Here is a 20,215-nt window from a genome sequence, read left to right as displayed (position 1 = left end):
GAATGGGCTGAGGGATCAGGATAGGCTGGACGGAGCATCCAACTTTGTGGTCTGGAAGGCCGTGATCGTGTCCATTTTAGACAGACATCGCATCAAGGGCTTCGCCTTGAGAGTAATGGCTATCTTAGTTGACTCGATAGCTAATGAAAGGTACGAGGAGACAATGGCCAAGGCAAAATGCATCACCCTTGATTGGGTCAAGGATCATGTGGTCCAACATATTGCTAAGAAGGAGACGACAAAGGAAATGTGGGATACCTTGAAGATGTTGTACCAGCATACTTTCGTGTAGAGGAAGATGCTACTTGAGAATTAGCTATGGTCATACCAGATGTAGGAGGGAAGGAGATAGATCTCTTCGTCGGTCGATTGAAGGAGATCTGGGACCAAGTGACTTCCATAGGGGCCATGCTGGATCAGGAGTTGATGGTAAGAACCGCACTAAACATAGTCTCCGAGGAGTGGGAGACATTTGTCCAGAGCATACTGGGCAGGGCGAATCTTCTAGATTGGGAAGAATTGTGGGCGGTTCTTCGTCAAGAAGAGATCAGACAGTTGACCAAGATGGGAAGTAGCAGCAAAGGAGTCTGGATCAAGAAGGAAGAGGAAGAGGATGTAGCTCTGGAATCTACGGGAAAGTAGGAGAAGAGGAAGAATAAGGACCTCCCCAAGGTCAAGTGCTTCTACTATGGGGAATTGAATCATTATGCGAACCAGTGTCCGAGGAAGAAGAACAAGGAAGAGGCATCTGACTCTAAGGCAACGCCAACGAAGGAGGAGAAAGAAGTCGAGGTGGATGACGATTGTGCCATGAGTGCTCATGTGCCACTAGAGAAGAAACGGGGAGACATCAAGTTGTAGTCAGGAGGAATACAGGCGATGAGGGGTAGGATCCTTGAAGTACCCAACCTCTTGGATTATACCTTGTTACAGGAGCCCCAAAGAAAGAGTAACAGGACTGGTGGATGTCGGTAGAAATGGATGTAGATGAAGCGACAGAGAGTGCTATAGCGCAGGAGTCCCCGGGCAACGCGAGGCTAGTAGGCTGCAACAATGCGAGAGGCACAAGAGTGTTGCAACGGTGCAGGATGGTAGAGAGAGGTGTGCAATGGTGCGAGATGCAGGGAGTTGTTGCAGCAACGCAAAGGTCAGTAGAGGGAGCACTTGTCCTGCTATCATGCTAAGCTGGATCTGTTGCTTCAACTTGTCCTAACGATGAACCACACTAGTTGGTTCGAAACGCGTCGACAAATGATATTCCATGTGATTTTCGCCGAAGAATCTTTCTTAAGAGGGAGCACTTGTTAGCGACAGAGAGAGCTTCAGCATTGGGAGTCTTTCTAGCCTGACAGGGATGTCAGAAGTTGGGTAGATCAATTACTTACTTCTTAGTAACTGAGTTGCAATGCAGTAGCAGTTAGCAGTAGCACGATGCAACATGATGAGAGGGGGTTGCAATGTAGATGCATTGCTGGGAGGATGGACTAGCAGCAACACGGATGCAGTAGTGGCAGTGGCAGGGCCATGGGCAGCAATACAGGATGTAGTAGTGTAGAGGATGTTGGGTGGGGAGGCCTAGCATCAGCACAGGTACCGGTGCTGGATAATCAGAGTGATGCTCAGTGAGGAGTATTACTAGAGCACAGTCCTCGCTAAGAGGGAGTGTTGATTTGGGGTAGCATCAGATGTGCTCTAGCCATGAAAATTGGTGGAGAGCCTAAAGCACATGAGATCTCCAAGACCCAGAAATGGTTTGGACAGATTGTACCCGGTTTGGGAGATATTAAAGTAATTAATATTTTTAATGGAGTTCCTAAGTATAAACTTAGGAAAAATAAAATATTAATGGGTATTAATATAAAACTGGGTTAGAAGGTTCCAAATGTCATGGATCAAGCCAAATCTAATCTTAGCCGTTGATTAGAGATTTAATCTCGGTCGTTGAAGGACCAAAGAGAAAAGTATAAGAAGAGGCTTGAGGGTTAGTTGAAGAACACACTAGAATGATTAGCCATTCGATTTTCTAGAGTGGGGTTGCTAAGCAAAGTCGAATCAGTGATCAACAGTGAGTACTGGGCAGAGAGGCAAAGACAGTGCCAAGAGACCAACGCAAAAGCAGAAAGTGAGAGGCAGCATCGAGTTTAGGCCATGCAGAACCCAGTAGAGACAGCGCAGAGGCCAGAGGGATCGCGTCATCCATGCAAAGGCTGCAGGAGTGACACAGAGTGTCCCATAGGCTACGCAGTGCCTTAGAGGGCTGAGGCAGAGAGGTTTGAGGCTGACGCAGGGCAGCAAGAGGCTGACATAGAGGTTAGAAGGGCTAGCGCAGAGCTTCAGAGATGCTGGAGAGGGTTTCGTGGGACAGGTTTTCTGAATACCTGTTTCCGAATAGAGAGGTATTGCTGCCATGTATTTTTTTCTCTGTCAGGTGAGCCGATTAGGCTCCTAGTTGTACTCAAGGAAATACTGCATAATAATAAACCCTCAGAATAGCTGCACCAGTTTTACCGTATTGGGTTTTTCCGGGGACATTTCTCCAAAAATAACGGTGTCACTTGTGTGTTTGTTTTCTTTCAACTGATGATTTGTAGATGTTGTGACTATATTGTGTTTATTTCGATATTTAAATGTTTTTAAATAACTTGTTAAGAATTTACAAGTAGAAGAAATAAACCAACAGAATACAGATTAATTTTCTAATGGATAGACTTAGAAAATTCAACAGATAACAAGGACATAAGAAAACATGACTAGATCTCAACACTAAACAACATGCCAAGACAATTACAAAATACATCTACAACCAGTCATTGCTATTGAACCTAATGAGGAAAAACATTGAGGGTAGGGACTTTGTTAGGCAAGGCTTGCCATCATGAGATTTGCAACTTAGTTACTCACATTGCAATCTCTCCTTTCCCAAGCACATGACTAGACAAAATTGTTTTCATGTGATGAATGAAACAGATCTCACTTGGCTCATGAGCAAGATGGAAAATGCGTGAAAACAAAACTTTTTTGGAAAGAAGCAACAAAGGTTGTGAAAATTGGTAAGCCTCTGGTTAACGTGTTGTGGCTAGTGGATGGGAAAAAATTAACCATAGGTTACCTTTATGAGGCTATGCATCAAGTGAAGGAGCAGAGAAAAGGTAACATATGAGGATAGAGTATATAAGTATGTGCATATGTATGAGATCATTGACAATAGATGGAACTTTCTTGAACCAAAGGTACCGTTATAGAGTTTCGTTAGGAGAAGATTAAACTGGGGAGGTCAAAGATGGATTGTATGAGTTCTTAGAGCACATGGTCCTTGACACAAGTGAGCAGCTAAACATACATTGGCAGATCAATGCTTTCATAGAGCCACAAGTACTTTTGGCAAAATTTGCAAGAGATGTGGACTAACGAGGTAAGAAATTCCATTTTTTTTTAAATTTAATCATTTAAATTTTAAATACTTGTAATTTAGCCAAAGTCACAATCTAATTTGTTGAATTAACTTCGCAACACATTGGTGAGAGTCATTTGATCATGAATCTCCTCACTTGCAAATCGTTTGCTTGAGTCAAAGTTGGAGTGTTTTTGTGTGTGAGGGCAATTTATTTGTCTTTAACCAAATTCACATGAATAAGAGACTTTTTAAAATGAAAACACTAAAATGATCTTGTCTTCATTCAATACAACCTCTAGTTAGGGCATAACCAATTGCTGAACAAAAGGCCTAATACAGATCCCATAGTATTGAATGATATTAATCTAACTTTGGAATGGGAAAAGGAGTCTCACTCGGCAAAGTTTGAAGCAGGAAATCATAACCTACATAATTATGCTGCTTATTGTCTTCTTCAGATTGAAAGAATTTCCCACTAGCTTTTCCATAGAAGGTTTTCATCATTCAGACACTTCCTACTTGGAATAGAGAACAAGCTGGTGTTGATTTCCTGAGGGACTGTATAGAAGAAAAGGTACATGTATAAGCTGTTCTGTGTAAGGATGAGGAAACAGAGTTTCATGGCTGATTGAAGGAAGGATAAGCTACCTGTGAATCCTGTAATGAGAGGATTGGCTAAGTTATGAGAGTTGATAGTTTTCTTGAGAGAGTTTTATGACTGTAGTTGGTTTTCTTTGGCCTGATGGCCTCATGATTCATAGCCGCTTGGAGGTGGCATCTGCGGTGGATGCCTATGGTTGATAGTGAATCACTCCTATGCAGAGAGTTACTTGAATCTCTTCATTAAAATATAAGTGTATAACTATTGTTTTTGTTTCTCTGTAATTTAGTTCTTTGGATTATGTTATGATGAAGATTTTGTGTATGCAGTTTTGTATGGGTCTAAGAATAAATATAGGCACGTGCTGCCTTGATTTGCATACTTACATGTTTAAATTCCCAAGTTGCAGATTTAATTCTTCATTTGGCATGCATTAATGGTCTTTTGGGCTTTTCTTAGGAAGACAGATCCATTCTCAATATGTGAGACCGACTGTTTAGTGGTAGAAATTTTAGATCCAGATAAGTGGGTGCCTGGTGTTGGGTCAGTGGGCATGTACGGGTATGCCACATGGAATATCAAGTAGTTCTTTGGAACACACACGTAAATGCAAACTATGTCCTACTTGACACTTCAAGAAAAATGCAATGCATGATTGCTGAAAAGTTCGAATGAACTTCATTTCGCAGTCTACAAGTAATTATGTATAGCAATTGTGATAGATGTGTACATTTACTCAGTGATATGATATTCAGATAAATATATTTCCCGGGTAACGATTTATTTTTGATGTCCAATTCTTCTAACTAGTCAACGAAAACATTTAAAAGAAATTGCCTGCTTTTTGCCGGCAAAGCTACCAAAAGTGTGCATATCCAAGGGCCAATCATTGCAGAGAGTCATTACGATGATGAGGAGAAAATTAAGGAATTTATCCAAATTTAAAACCCTGTACAACGCTCCACCTAGAAAAAGCTTGAATTATTTTGTAGACTCTAGATGCCAAATCAGGTCAACACCAGGCCACCTAAAAGTTGGCTGGCCCAATTTGCGATTGTTTCCCACCATGGACCTGCGACCTACTGAAATTAAATATTTTCACTAGAAAACAAGGTGCACATGACAAGAAGCTGCCTAGAAATATGTATTTTTCTTGAAGCAAGAAGTTGCCCACAAGTACCCTGCAAACCAAAAAATAATTTGGAAAAACATATAAACTTTTGTAGTATATGTTGTAGAAATATGGAAAACCTAGATGTTTTATATAGCTACATTTGATTACAAGAAGTTTGGAAGTTATGCCCGCTAATATGAGATATCTTGGTAGTCTTGTATGAAAGCTCGTGAAATGGGACTAAAGACGGGCCTTTCGAATTTCGGAAGCAGGAAAAAAGAAGAATATCTGAAAAGTAAATGGCAACAGTGTCATGATATCAAAGGGCCTTCATTCAAACTTGGCTCATCATGGAAAGACATCTTTGGTGATCAGCCTCAGTGGTCTTCAATTTTAATAACCCTTTTGCATTTTTTTGTTGTACAACTTGAGCCTGCCTTATTGTTAAGCCTGCCTTATTGTTATGAGTATGTGTTTCTTTGTAAAAAGTTAGGGTCACATGTTTAAATCTTAGAAGGATTCATAGAAGGTAGAGTATGTATATTTTGGTAGATTTTAGCAGTCAAATCGCCTGCGCAAAAGCAAGTCAGTCCCTTATCTTACAAACAAAAAATCTCATACATCTACATCTAGTTTGAGTATGATCTTAAAAATAGATTATTATTATAATGTACACTTAACCCGCTGTGACATTTCTCCTATATTGTATATTTTTAATCTCTTTGGGCCAACAGAATACATATTGAGATTAGAAACTGTTCTTCTTTGGTGTGAATATGCTGCCCAAAAGCACACTGATTGACTTGCATGCTCACCCATATCAAGGTCTCACATAACATTCGGTATGCTGGTAGTGCGTTTCCTTCATCATCACTTTTTCCATTTCTGTTGTCCACTCAATAAAGCAGTCATAAGAATGAGCAACCCGTTTGACGTACAGTTAAATGGGCCTTCTGTTCCTTGCGTGCGTGTATGATGTATGAATGCAAGCATTTAAGCTTTAAATTCTGATTCCATGGTTTGTTTATGTGTCTGCCTCATCTAAGTCACACAAAGGGACATAGGCGTAGGCAAATACAGCCAACCATGGCAAAAGCCTTCTAGGATTACTCAAATATTTTTAATTGATGTGCAGGATAATGGCCCATCTATTGGTTTTGCAATGGTAGGGGGATTAGTATTGAGCCTTGGAAATTTGGCAACACAGTATGCCTGGGCCTTTGTTGGGCTTTCTGTGACAGAGGTGGTCTCTTCAAGCATAACTGTGGTTGTTGGTAATTATATCTTATGCTCTATCCTTGAAATTTTCCCGCAATTTTTTAGTAGTTGAGGTCATGTATATAAAAGTCAAGCTGCATGCTTAAATCATCATTACTTCTCAATTTATGTTGTACACTGGCTATTGAAGAGTACCTGTGAATGCTAGATTTGAAGTCTAAAAATTACAAAATAGTATGTTGTGTATAATAAACATTACGATCGATAATTTTGTCAGATTTTTAGAGCAGCTTCCATTTACGAATTTCTTGTTGACCTCATAGTTATTGCTTAATTTAATTTAACCGCAAAGTAGCAATCAAGGCTAATCGTAGGGGTTAGGCTCTGTTGCAGTGTTTGTTGGTGATCATTTTAATTTTTTACAGCCTTTCAAGTGCATCTAAGTTGGACCATAAACTACTTGGAAAAAGTTCACATATATGATCTCCTTTCGACTCTAGAACAATGTTAATGACCTAACCAAAACTAAATCCCTAAATTCTAACAGCGGTAAATTAAACAAGGATCTATCAATTAAATAATACAGATACATCTCTGGCTTCCGCATTTGAAGTTGATCCCAAGCTGTTGTAGCACCAAATTTGCTCCCGTTATCAAAATGACCAAAACCTCCCTGCCAAACTGGGCACAATCTCGGTACCCAGCTCCAAAATACTTCAAAATTGAAGCACTCTAGCCCCCCTGCCCAAAATTCCAAGAACTATTCCACAAAATTCATTCTCTATTGTGACTCTCTTTATTTCCTCCTTGCAATTCACTCCAAATACCAAGACCCTCTTCTAAGTCGCACCCATTCTCCTTATATCTCTCAGAACCACTGTCTTTCTTCCCTTTCATCGTCTCAGTGTCTCATTACATGGAACCCATCATGCTCTTCTATCCGCTTTAACCCTATTTGATTTGATAAGATTTGATTGAGTAGGTTATTCACCTTTAAAGGATATGGTTAGTCGACAGGTTTAATCCATAGGTTTTATTTAAAAAGTTATAGTTTATTCAAAGGTTTATGTCCTATGCCCTTTTGATTATATTTATTTGGTTCCTTTTTGTTGAGACAATTATATTTATTATATTTCCTTAAATTCCTTTATATTATAATTAATACAATATATATAATTTCATTATTATACTTAATAATTAATATAATATTATGTTATAGTTCTTATTTTGTTAATATAATCACAATATTATAGTTACCCTTTTATTTTGTATAATACTTAGTATTGACTTTTATTCTGGATAACATGTTAATTATATATTATCATGGTGGTTTATATAGTAAGTAATCCATCTTAATATATACATTATATTCTGTCGAGTTTGGTATTTACTCAGTATTTCAATAATTCATTAATTGGAGGAATTTTCATAATTAGTTAACACGTATGTTAGTGTAGTGCATGTGATGCATGCATATGTCGCTATCATATGCATGCTAATATTCACATTTTGTTTGTAATTTGTAGGTGAGTCATTACAACAACTACACTGTCTGCTACAATATAAGCATCAGTTATACTGGAAGCTATTTCAGCCCATAATTTGCCTCATCATTGCATATAGGAAACATATAGATGGAAGCATTTTCCCTTAGGTGAAAGTGTTAGTCCACAAGCAAATATTTCCTCAAAAATACAATAATGTTTTTCTGAACTTCTAGGTTGATTAACTATTGTTTGATGCCACATTACAATGAATAATATCTGGGCACAAAAGAACATAGTAAATAAGGACCTAATGAGATAAATAGTAGCCTAATTTTCCATCCCCACTTCACCCTTCTCTTTCATAATTAATGTACAAATTTGGGCAGTAACTGTAGCAGTACTGTTAGATCAAAGTGTCCCATTTCTAATAAAATGTGAAGCCCAAATTTTGGAAAATTAAGAAAGTTTGACAAAATCGATGCTCAGAATACTCAGAATTCAGACAATGATATTTTAAAGTAGAATTTATCAATTTAATACACAAAAGCATACCTGGCTTCCACGTTTGAAGTCGATCCCATGTTGTCATCACTCCAAATTTTCTCCCGTTACCAAAATGACCAAATCCTCCCTGCCAAACTGAGCACAACCTTAGTACCCAGCTCCAGAATACTTCACAATTGAAACACTCTGGCCCCTATTCCCAATAGCTTCAAGAACAATAAATCTCAATCTTTCTCTGTGGTTCTCTCTGTTGTACTTCCTCCTCTGTCTCCTTGTCTAAAATCTCCTTTGTATTTGTAAAAAAAATTCCTTCCGTATGCCTACTTGTCCCCTTATATTCCAAACATCATTGTCTATTCACCCTCCACCGCTTTGGCAATGAGGCATGGATTCTTGCCTTCTGTCAGTTATGTGGCCCCTCATAGTGACTTAAAGAGGTAGTCATCTTTTATATTTTGACATTTGTCATTTAATATCACTTTCAAGTGATGTTTAACTGAGATACGTAGTAACTTTTATTTATTTATTAAAGATTTAATTTAATATTTTATTATGTTATACTCCTTTTAAAGTTTCACATTTAGTTAAAATTTACAAGGTTAGTTCTTTTATAATAATATAGTTTCTCTTTTAAATTTTAATAATTCAACTTAGAATATATAATATATAATCCATTTTAGTTAAAATATTTTTTATTTATGTATTTTGAATAATGTACTAGTTATATTATGATGGTGGTACAACAAGTACTCCACAAGTATATTCATTAGATTATGGTATGTTGGCATTTACTTACCACTTCGATAATTAATTCATTACCTTATATTTGAACATTTTCCATAATTAGTTAGTACGCATACTAGTACAGTGCATGTGATACATGCATGTGTAGCTATCATATGCATGTTTCGGATGCATGCTAATATTTCTATGTTCTTGATAACTCGAAGTGGGTCATTACAAAAAATATGAGTTTTTTGGCATAACTCCAAAATTCTCTGCTACAAGTACAATGAATTGATTTTTGTATCACCGTCGGTACTCTTTACATAAAATCAGCATGGCAATGATAGTGAGGTGGTACTCCTACAAATTTTGAGGGTATGTAGCCTTTACTTATTGAAAGAATATATTCGTGTCTCAAATTGCATCTTTATGAGCCATAACTATGGTCTTAGAATCTATGATCATAATTTTATTCCTGATCTACCTCCATACTAATAAGATTATATGATATACGGAAGCATCCTCTAGGATGAAATTCCCTTTGGAATCATTGCTTTGAATGCATACTAAAAGTGTTGCTTGGGAATTTATTTCAAATGGGATCATCACTAGCATATCTATTATAAAGTGTATAATCTAGGATATATTGTTCCTAATGGGATCAATGCCTAGCTCTATTGAATGCACCTTCTAGGACATTGAAGTTCCCTATAGTGTCAATGAACAATTGAAATACAATATTGGGCAACAAATCGAGTCCAAACATTCATTAACTGAGTAAGAATTTACAACAATATATTAACATGAAGCTAAGTAGAATAGCCAATGACTAACTATTCAACATCCACTCATTTACAATCTCATCATGGGGCATTTCTAGCATTTCAAAGGGCTTACAAAATACTTTCTTTCTTGACCCTTCATATTTCCTAATTGACATAATTGTACAAAATTCTAGAAGAGGAAGAGCTAGAGAGAAGAAAATGATATGTCATTTCTATTGGGCTTTCTTGTGTCCCATATTTTAATTGTCCATCTGCACCAATGCTTGTGTTGATTTGCACTAGGTGTGGGACCAAGATCAACACACGAATGTAGCATGACAAGGTTTTAACACAATCAAACTTGAGGCAACATGACCATATCACAACATCAAGACAATGCAACAGTGTTGCAGGCACTGCCCCCGCTCCCCCTCCGTGAAATTTTATCTATTGCAGCTACTGGAAATTATTCTTCTAAAAAATTAATTATGTAGTTTATTTGCTACGAAAAATAACAAATAAAATCATAGCTGCAATTTTCACCATAAAAATATTGTGGAAAATAAAAAACTGGAAACTGAGAAATTCTAGCACACAATCAAATTTGACACAGTTATTTTTGGACCAATGTCCCTGGAAAACCCCAACTTGGGAAAATTGGTACAACAGATGAGGGTTTTATTATTAATATTCAACAACAGATGAGGGTTTCATTATTAATATTCAACAACAATTCTAAGAACAATTATTTATATGCCTAATTGGCAATCTAATCTGAAGAAAATACTGGCAAAAAATGTTGTGAGAATTTTCTCTCACCCCACAACTATTTTCTGCCTCCGAAATAGCTTCCCCAACCTCTGCACTGAGCTACTTGCGTCACCCTTTGCGTAGAGCCCATGCTGGCCCTCTGAAGATTTTGGCCTTCCTTCGACTCTTCTAGGAACTAAAAACTTCTTTTCAGAATGCTACTACACTCCTCTTCCCCCTGCTACTCACCCTCTGGCTCTATCTTCTTTGCTGAGCTGATGCTACTGAGAAATTTGAACTGCCTGGGCAACTGAGTATCTGCACTGGATGATCTCTCCATCACCACATCAACTTCCCTTTATAAACCATTGTTGGAGAACCAACGACCAAGATTAAACTTAATCAATGGATATGATCATTTATGGATCGATCCATGTGAGTTTCTAGATGGTTCTCACCTTATCTCAATTAGTACTTATTAATTAACCTTATTCCCTAAGTTTAGACTTAGGAAATATTTAGAAATCGGCTAATAATCTAATTGAGACACTTCTAGGTGGAATTTCCAGAAACAATTTCTAGGTTTTGGAGATCTCATGCATTCTAGCCTCCACAAAATTTCGTGGCTAGAATACATCCGATGCTTCAAAAACCAACACTCCCTCTTAGCGAGGAATGTGTTCTAGCATTGTTGCTTCCTGTAGCAACATTCTGTCTCTGCATCATCTCCTGTTACGTTGTTGATGTCTGGCTGTTGCTTCCCACCAACTACTGCGCAACTTCGATATACGTTGCATCTGTGCTGCTGCTGACCCTGCCATATTGCTGCAAACACTACATCTGCACAACAACTCCCTCTCATCTGTTCCTGCTGCAACTACAACATCAAAATAGCCTGTCCCTGCTACTGAAAAGGGTTCTCCACCATACCTATCTGTTCTATGAAATAGACAAACTTAGCTCTCCCTAGAGCTTTCGTGAGTATATCTACAACCTACTCTTCTCTGGGAACATACCGTAGCTGGACTGCCCCTCGCTGTACACAATCTCTGATGAAGTGACACCGAATATTGATGTGCTTTGACCTGTCATGAAACACTGGATTCTCAGAGAGTTTTATGCAACTCTAATTATCACAATAGACATTGGTCGCCTCCATCCTCTACCTGAACAAGCTTACTAGAAGTTTCCGAAGCCATATAGCTTCGCACGTAGCTATGTTGACTGCCATATACTTTGCTTCTGCAGAACTCAGTGCTACTGACTTTTTCTCCCTATTACACTAAGAAACCATCCCTGATCCAACACTAAAGCAGATCCAGAGGTACTTTTCTTGTCCACTGAACTGCCTACCAAATTTGCATATGTGTACCCACAAAGTCTGATGTCATCCTCTCGAGTATATTTCAACCCATACTCGACTGTGTCGCAAATGTACCTCAGAACATGCCTCATTGCTTCCCAATGTACCCTTTTCGATTCCATCATGAACTGACTAAGGGTATTGACTGTGAAGCGAATATCTGGCCTAGCGTTGACCAGATACATGAGAGACCCAATGAGCTATCTATACAATGTGGGGTTGACGTCCTTGTCATCTGATGCATCTATCTTCTTCCATTTGGTAATCATGGATGTAGACATGGGTCTGCAATCTTGCATTCTGAACCTCTTCAGAATATCTGTAGCGTATCTTCCTTGCCCAAGGAAGATCTCCCCATCCTTCTGCCACACTTCCAATCCTAGGAAATAGTGCATCAACCCAAAATCCTTCATGTCAAATTCTGCTTCTAGGTTCCTCTTGCAATCCTCTATGAGCCCTGATGATCCTGTCAAGAATAGATCATCCACATACAAAACTAGAATGAGGGGCTCATCCTCTACCATCAAATAGTAAAGGTTGGGATATGTGTCACTCTTGACGAACCCCATTTGCTGCAAGTAGGTGTCATTCCTACCATACCATGCCTTGGGAGCCTGCTTGAGCCTGTATAAAGCCTTCTTCAATTTGCACACGTCTGCACCTCTCCTGAGTCTCAAAGCCCTTTGGTTGTGCTATGTACACTTCCTCCTCTATCACTCCGTTCAAGAAGGTTGTCTTGATGTCCATCTGGTGAATCTTCCATCCCATCTAAGTTGCTAGAGATATAAGTGACTGGATAGAAGTGTATCTCGAAACTGGGGCAAAGGTTTCCTCATGATCTATCCCTTCCTTTTGTGCATATCCCTTTGCCACGAACCTAGCCTTGTACTTTTCCACACTGTTGTTTGCCGCATATTTGATCTTATAGATCCACTTGAACCTACAATTCATCTGTCTTCTGGCCTTGGCACTACCTCCCAAACATCATTCGTCATTATAGAGCTATACTCTTCTACCATGGCATCTCTCCACACGTGATGTTGTGCAGCCTCCTGAAAGATGGAAGGTTCTTCTACCTGAGCTACCAATGCTTGGTACCTGTTAGGTTGTCTACGTTGTCTCTTGCTCATCCTAGGAGTTCCAATAAATTCCTCTGAATCTCTTAATGTCTGACGAACCTCTCTGCTGGCTCGACCACTAATCGTGGGAGGTTCTGCAAGCTCCTCCTCATCTTGTATCTGTTGCTCCATCTGCTGAGAACTCCCCGAATTTCCCGCATCCGAGGAAATACTGGTACTGGTCACAATACTTGACCCTTGTGACTGGCCCCCTTCTTGCCCCACTGGTTGCCCCTGCTGGTAGAGTAAAGGAGCTTCTGCTGACTGATTCTGATCACCTGCAGGCATCTCACGAGACCTCGAACTTCACGTCTCTCCTTACTACTATTTTCCTATTGCTAGGAATGTAGATTCTGAATGCCTTTGAGGTTTCGCTGTACCCAATGAAAAACCCCTTCTCTGCAGTCTGATCCAGTTTGGTCCTTTTCTCATCTGGCACGTGACAATAAGCAATGCTACCAAATATTCTGAGGTGGTTGACTTCTAGCTTCTTCCCTGTGAAGACTCCTCCTGGCGTTTTCTTCCCCAATTCTCTATGAGGAGTCCTGTTCCGAATATATGCTGTCGTGTTACATGCTTTTGCACAAAAAAATCTGGGTAGATCCTAGTCATATAACATAGCTTTTGCAGCTTCAACAATGATTCTGTTTTTCTGCTCCACTACACCATTCTGCTGTGGACATGGAGTTGTCCATTCTCTCTTGATGCCTTCCTTCGCACAGAAATTTGTGAAGTCTTTATCAATTATTCTCCACCATTATTTGAGCGAAACACCTTGATCTTCTTCCCTGTCGCATTCTCCACGAGAGCTTTAAACTCTCTGAAACAATCGAAGATCTCATCCTTGGTCTTGAAGAAGTAGATCCAGGTTTTCCTGGAATGATCATCAATAAAGCTAATGAAATATTCGGCACCACTGAGAGCTCTAGTGGACATCGGGCCACAATTATTTGAGTGTATAAGTCCTAACACGCCATTAACTCTGTTGTCACTTCTTGGAAATGCCGCCTTAGCATACTTCCCAAGTACACATCCTTTGCACACATCATTGTGTTCAGCTCCAAGATTAGGAACCCCTGTTATGGTTTCTTTGAGCATTCTGAGTGCTCCATGGTGTAGATGACCCATTCTCCTGTGCCATAATTCATTTAGCTCCTTCCCATTGCTACTGTTACTGCCTATCAGTGCCATTAGAGAATCGATTTGTAACCGGTACAACCTATTACTTCGAACTCCAATCTGTCTTACCTTTTTCTAGCTCGGGTGTTTGACATACACTTTCTTCACCATGAAGTGAATATCATACCCCTTATCTTGTAACTCGGACACTGAAATCAGGTTCATACATAATCCTAGCACATGCAATACATTTGAAGTGTTGGTGCTTGCTCCTGATTCCCTTTAAAAATCTATGATACCTCCCCCTACTGGAGTACATTTTGTTTGTTTCCCATAGTAATCTGGAAATCCATCTACTCCTCTTTGTAGTTATAGAAATATTCTCTAACTCCTGTCATGTGAGTTGATGCTCCATTGTCTATATACCAGACTCCCTGTGACGTTGATCCTGATAAGCAAGCAAATTCGTCTTCCAATCTAGAAGACAAATCTGAAGTCTCCTGAATGTTACTTCTGTCCATGGCTATACTAGAACAAATTTAGTGTGCTATTCCTCTTTTTCTCCCGACACAAATTCTTCTCTACAACTTAGAGCAAAAAAAAAACTCTCTACGTCCAACCAGGATTCTGCTCAACGAAAATTTGAGCTACAACTGCTCCCTCTGACCACTGGAATCACTAATCTGGGCAATTCGATTTTCTTGCCTCCTTTCAACTCAAAACTCGAAATGCTGCCCTAGCAACTCGCACTGTCTGTTCTGGGCTCTGCATAGTTTCTTTGGGAATTTTGTTCTGTTGCTCCCTCTGAACAACGGAATTCCTTTTTTCTGCTTCTGAGCTTCTCGGCTGATCAATTATGCTCTGATACCATGTGAAATTTTATCTATTGCAGCTACTAGAAATTATTCTTCTAACTCAAAATTATGCAGTTTATTTGTTACTACAAATAACGAATAAAATCACAACTGCAATTTTCACCATAAAAATACTGCGGAAAATAAAATACTGGACACTGAGAAATTCTAGTACACACACAACAAATTTGACACAATTATTTTTGGATTAATGTCCCCGGAAAAACCAAACTTGGGAAAACTTGTGCAACATATCAGGGTTTTATTATTAATATTCAACAACAATTATGACTACAATAATTTAGATACCCAACTGGCAATCTAATCTGAAGAAAATACTGGGAAAAAATGTTGTGAGAATTTTCTCTCACCCCATAATGATTTCCTGCCTTCGAAATAACTTCCCCAACCTCTGCGCTGAGCTGCCTGCGTTACCCTCTGCACATAGCCTATGCTGGCCCTCTGAAGATTTCGGCCTTCCTTCCTTCAACTCTTTCGAGAACTGAAAACTTCTTCCTGGAATGCTACTGCACTCCTCTTCCCCTTGCTACTCACCCTCTGGCACTATCTTCTCTGCTGAGTTGTTGCTATTGAGAAAATCGAACTGCCTGGGCAACTGAGTATTTGCATTGGATGATCTCTCCATCACCACATCGACTTCCTTTTATAATCCACTGTTGGAGCACCAATGACAAAGATTAAAACTTAATCAATGGCTAGGATAATTTTTGGATCGATCTATGTGAGTTTCTAGATGATTCTCACCTTATCTCAATTAATACTGATTAATTAACCATATTCCTTAAGCTTACACTTAGGAAATATATAAAAATCGACTAATAATCTAATTGAGGCACTTCTAGGTGGAATTTCTAGAAACGATTTTTGGGTTTTGGAGATCTTGTGTATTCTAACCTCTCCACAATATTTCGTGGCTAGAACACATCCGATGCTACAAAAACTAACACCCCTCTGCGCGCATTATATGGATGTTGGAACCACTGCCGAAGTGCTGAGAAATCCGCAGTTCAAAAATTTGAAACCTTGATTCCTTGTTTTTGCCATGGTTTCTACCGTTGTGGAACCATAATGGTTCCATACACAGTCCGACACATGGGACCACGGTTCAACACATGGTTGCATCATGCTTCCCATATGGTTTTGGATCAGCTCACACACTTCCATGAACTTCAAACCTTTTTATTTTATTTTATCAACTCTTGAGTTTCGGTGGGACCTACGATGGGTTCACGGATGAGGGGAGAGTGAGAATGAGTTTAAAAGGCCTCTTTCCCCTCTCTTTTCCTTATTCTTTCTCTCATTTGGTTGAGCTTGGAGATGAGAGCAAAGGAGATAGCATATTTTTGAGGGCAGATTTGAGAGAGTTTGGAAGAGAGAGCAAAAGAGAGTTTGGACGAGTGAAAAAAGAGGAGCTTGGAGAAGATAACAAAGGCTGCCACTACCTCAACTTATCAAGAGCTGAGCAAACCCCAATTCCCTCCTTTTCTTGTCTTTTTTGTTTGTGTTTTTTTCCTCTTCTCTTACTCTTTCCCATTCCTTCTTCCTCATTTTATTGTAGGTTGTCCATCTAAGCTTTGAGAAAAATGGTGTTCTTTTGGCTTATCATTCCATTTTTTGTTTTCATGGTGTTGGTGAGGGGTAGGCATCAAAGGGAAGAAATGGAAGAAGAGGATAATGGTCACACTCATAGTGACCCAATGTATGATGATGAGGAAGGGTTTGAAGGGTAAGGGGATGAAGAGGGAAATGAAATGCAAGGGGGAAAAGGTTCATTGTCACCCTTGTGGAGATTTGTGACAAAACTTGAGAGGGGGAGAGGTGGTGGAACCTCTAAATTTATATGCCCTTATGATTGTCATTGTGGAAAACCTTATAGTGGTTCATATACCCATGTGAGGAGGCATCTTTGTGGGGTAATGGAGAGTGATGACAATAAGGATGCCATAGGGATCTCAATTTTCCTTGAGGTACCAATGGAATGAAGGAAAAATACATCAAAAAAGAGGATGCTGCACAAAAAAGGCGTTGTGACAAACAAAAACTTCAATTCGATGCAACCTCTAGATTTGGTGGTGGTGGCCACATAGCTTCATTTCCTCTTGGAACTTCTGGAACCTTTGAATCTAGAAGGACAAGAGAATATTTCCTATTATTGGTGGGAGGGATGATGTGGATGCAAAAGTGTTGTGGTTTCTTTGTGCTTGTAGTATACCATTCAATGTGCTTCGCTCCCCCTATTGATTTGATTTGGTTAAGGCCATCAATGAAGGCCTAAAAGAATATAAGAGCCCCAACTATGATAAAGCTTGAACATTGTTATTATATGGAGAAAAAGCAAAAATTCATATAGTTTTGACACAATTTACAAATGATTGGGGGGACTGTGGAGTATCCATTATATCAAATGGTTGGAAAAATGTTAGACACCAACATCTGATAAATGTTCTTGGTGTTTTTGCTAGTGGTGCAGTGTTTATTACAACGCATGACTCCTCCTCAATCACTACATCTTCTCAAAACATTACATATCTCCTATTGAAAACAATTAATGATGTTTGTCTTGCTAATGTGGTTCAAGTAATCACTGATAATGCAAGAAATTGTAAGGGAGCAGGAAAAGTCATTGAGCGGACTTATCCACATATATTTTGTTATGGATGCTTGGTGCATACATTGAACCTTTTGATGCATGATATTGTTAAGCATAAAGAATATGGATGGATTAATCAACTATATAAGATAGGGAAGCAAATAAATTTGTCACAAGGCATACAAAGGTTAATTATTTGTAAGGCATTTACTCCAAGTTGCAACTGCTTAAGATTGCAAAAAAAAGATTTGCTAGCTATTACCTCACCTTTATGAACCTGTTAAAGGCGAGACAAGCTTTGAGTGCTGTGGTGATGAGTGGTTCATGGGATGACATGAGCACAGATAGAGATGGTGCTAATATAGTGAAGGACATGCTCTTGATAGTCGGTTTTGGTCACAGGTTAGATATGTTTTCAATTCACTAAACCAATTTATCACATGTTCAAGTTTGCAGATTTAGATCGACCAATAACTGGGGAGGTGTATGAACAAATGGATAACATGTTAGGTTAGATTAAAGACATTGTTGAGCCTAAAGACATCAACTTGTATAATTATATTAGTGCTGAGGTGGAAAAAAGATGGGGAATGCTAAACATTCCATTATATGCATTAGCATATGTTCTAACACCTAAATACTATCATGTATCATGGTTTTCATCACCAAATCTTGGTGGGGGGACCAAGAGAAAACCACACAAAGATCAAAAGGTTCAGGCTAGTTATATGAAAGCATTAGAGGAATTAGTCCATGATGAGGAGTGTGACACCATATGGAGACAGTTGAGCAACTACATCCTTTGCACCACTGCTTTTGGGACTAACCATGTAGTCAGAGATTGAGGGAATTTGTCTTATCTCAAGTGGTGGAACATGGATGGCAGTGCTACTACCCAGCTAGAATGTTTGGCAATACGAGTGCTCTCACAGGTGGTAAACACTTCTTCCGTAGAGAGGTGTTGGAGCACATACAGTTTCATCCATAGTGTCAAAAGAAACAAGTTGAAAGAAAATCAAGTAGAGAGCTTGGTTTATGTTCATTACAACTTGCAATTGTTATCACATTATTGTGAGGAGGCAAAGATAAATAAAGACTTGATAGTTTGGGAAAAAAATCCAGGGGAGGATAATTTGGAGGATGGAGTGTTTTATTTAGAGCAATTGGAGGATGCTCTTATCTAGGATGATGATGATTGTGTTGAGATGCCACCCCCATCTAGTGCGATGGTACCCATGTCCAAGACTTCTAAAACAACAACAGGGGCTTCATCTTCAATTCCACAACCACCATCTACTTCACTACCACCATGTGGAGGCCCATACAATGGTCGTGGTGGTGTAAGGAGGAGAGAATAGTAGATAGATTCACTACTTTATTTTTGATAGTTTATTGATGATAGATTAGACTTTAGTGTTTTGAACTTGGACTTTTTAGTCTAAACATTACTATTTGGTCATGTTGATAATTGCTAGATAAGCTATTTCAATGTTTTAATGGTCTACTTTCTATTATATGCTTAAAAATTTGATGTTTGTTTGTAATTGCTAGAATCTAGATGGTTGATGCTCGAATAATTAATCATTAATGTACTATGGATGCCATTTCTATCTTGATTTATGTACAAATATGCATGTTTTCATATATTCTGCAACTAATTTGGCATTTTGGATGTTTAAAATGTATCTTCTAGTTCCACACCAATTTTAGTTACAATATATTTAGCAATGAATGTGAATCATCCTCATCATTGTCTAACATGGATTTGCAACTTTTACATTATGATATCATTTATCTAAGTTCACATGGATTGACACCGATCAAAATAACCGAATATTTAAAATTTAAATTAATCCAATACAATACCTTCCAAGGATCAAAACTAGGGTATTACTTTGTGTCCATAATCAAGTTAATTCATGGTCAATCAATCTTTTTAGTAATAACCTTTCTTGATTGTCATCCTGCACAATGTCATTGTACTCCTCAAGCAACTTTTGTACTTAGGAATTTTGTTCTTCCTAGAATATTTCACTTCCACTTTGCACTTTTATGTTTCATGTCTAATCATATTCCTTCACACCAATGTGTAGCACTTTTTAGTCTCTTTTGTTGTGCTCATGAATTCCTTTATTATCACCAAAGACACTTTACGTCGCTCTTCATCTTTCATTGAAAACAATTGAATCTATTGTCCATCCTTTGTGATAGTATATTTGTTCTTCCTTTTATCATGCGATGTGTGCCTATTGAAGTCTTGTGGTCGTCCCAACAATGAGTGACAATCATCCATTAGAATGACATCACATAATGTTTCATCTCTATATTCACATATATGAAAAGAGACTTATATTGATATGTCACCATCACCTCGTAACCCTTAAGAAACCAAAACAATCTCTATGGTTGAGGGTGTTAATATCATGATAACCCCAACTTTATAATATCTATAGAGACCATGTTCTCTGAACTACCAAAACCAATTATGAACTTACAATACTTACCTCTGACTTACATTTCATTCTAAAGATGCTTTTTCTCATCATCTTTCTTCCTTCTGTATTTTTTCCCCCTCGCAATCATATCTCCATG

At 38.6% G+C, this 20,215-nt stretch overlaps 1 protein-coding gene across 3 annotated transcripts in view; it reads left to right on the top strand.

The window, feature by feature from the left end:
- Window positions 1–20,215, top strand: part of LOC149140385 (ureide permease 2-like) — a 199,713-nt gene that overhangs the window by 122,032 nt on the left and 57,466 nt on the right. For all 3 annotated transcript variants that reach the window (XM_089450594.1, XM_089450595.1, XM_089450593.1), the window contains exon 2: window positions 6,245–6,383. In XM_089450594.1, the coding sequence (XP_089306720.1) occupies window positions 6,245–6,383 (139 nt within the window). The remainder of the gene's footprint in view (window positions 1–6,244; window positions 6,384–20,215) is intronic.

This window comes from Pinus tabuliformis, chromosome X (assembly GCF_031772625.1).
Source record: "Pinus tabuliformis cultivar Carrire ecotype Pingquan chromosome X, CPIR1, whole genome shotgun sequence".
Classification (NCBI taxonomy): domain Eukaryota; kingdom Viridiplantae; phylum Streptophyta; class Pinopsida; order Pinales; family Pinaceae; genus Pinus; species Pinus tabuliformis.
The sequence above is the reverse complement of the archived record's forward strand: the minus strand, read 5'-3'. Positions and strand labels throughout refer to the sequence as shown.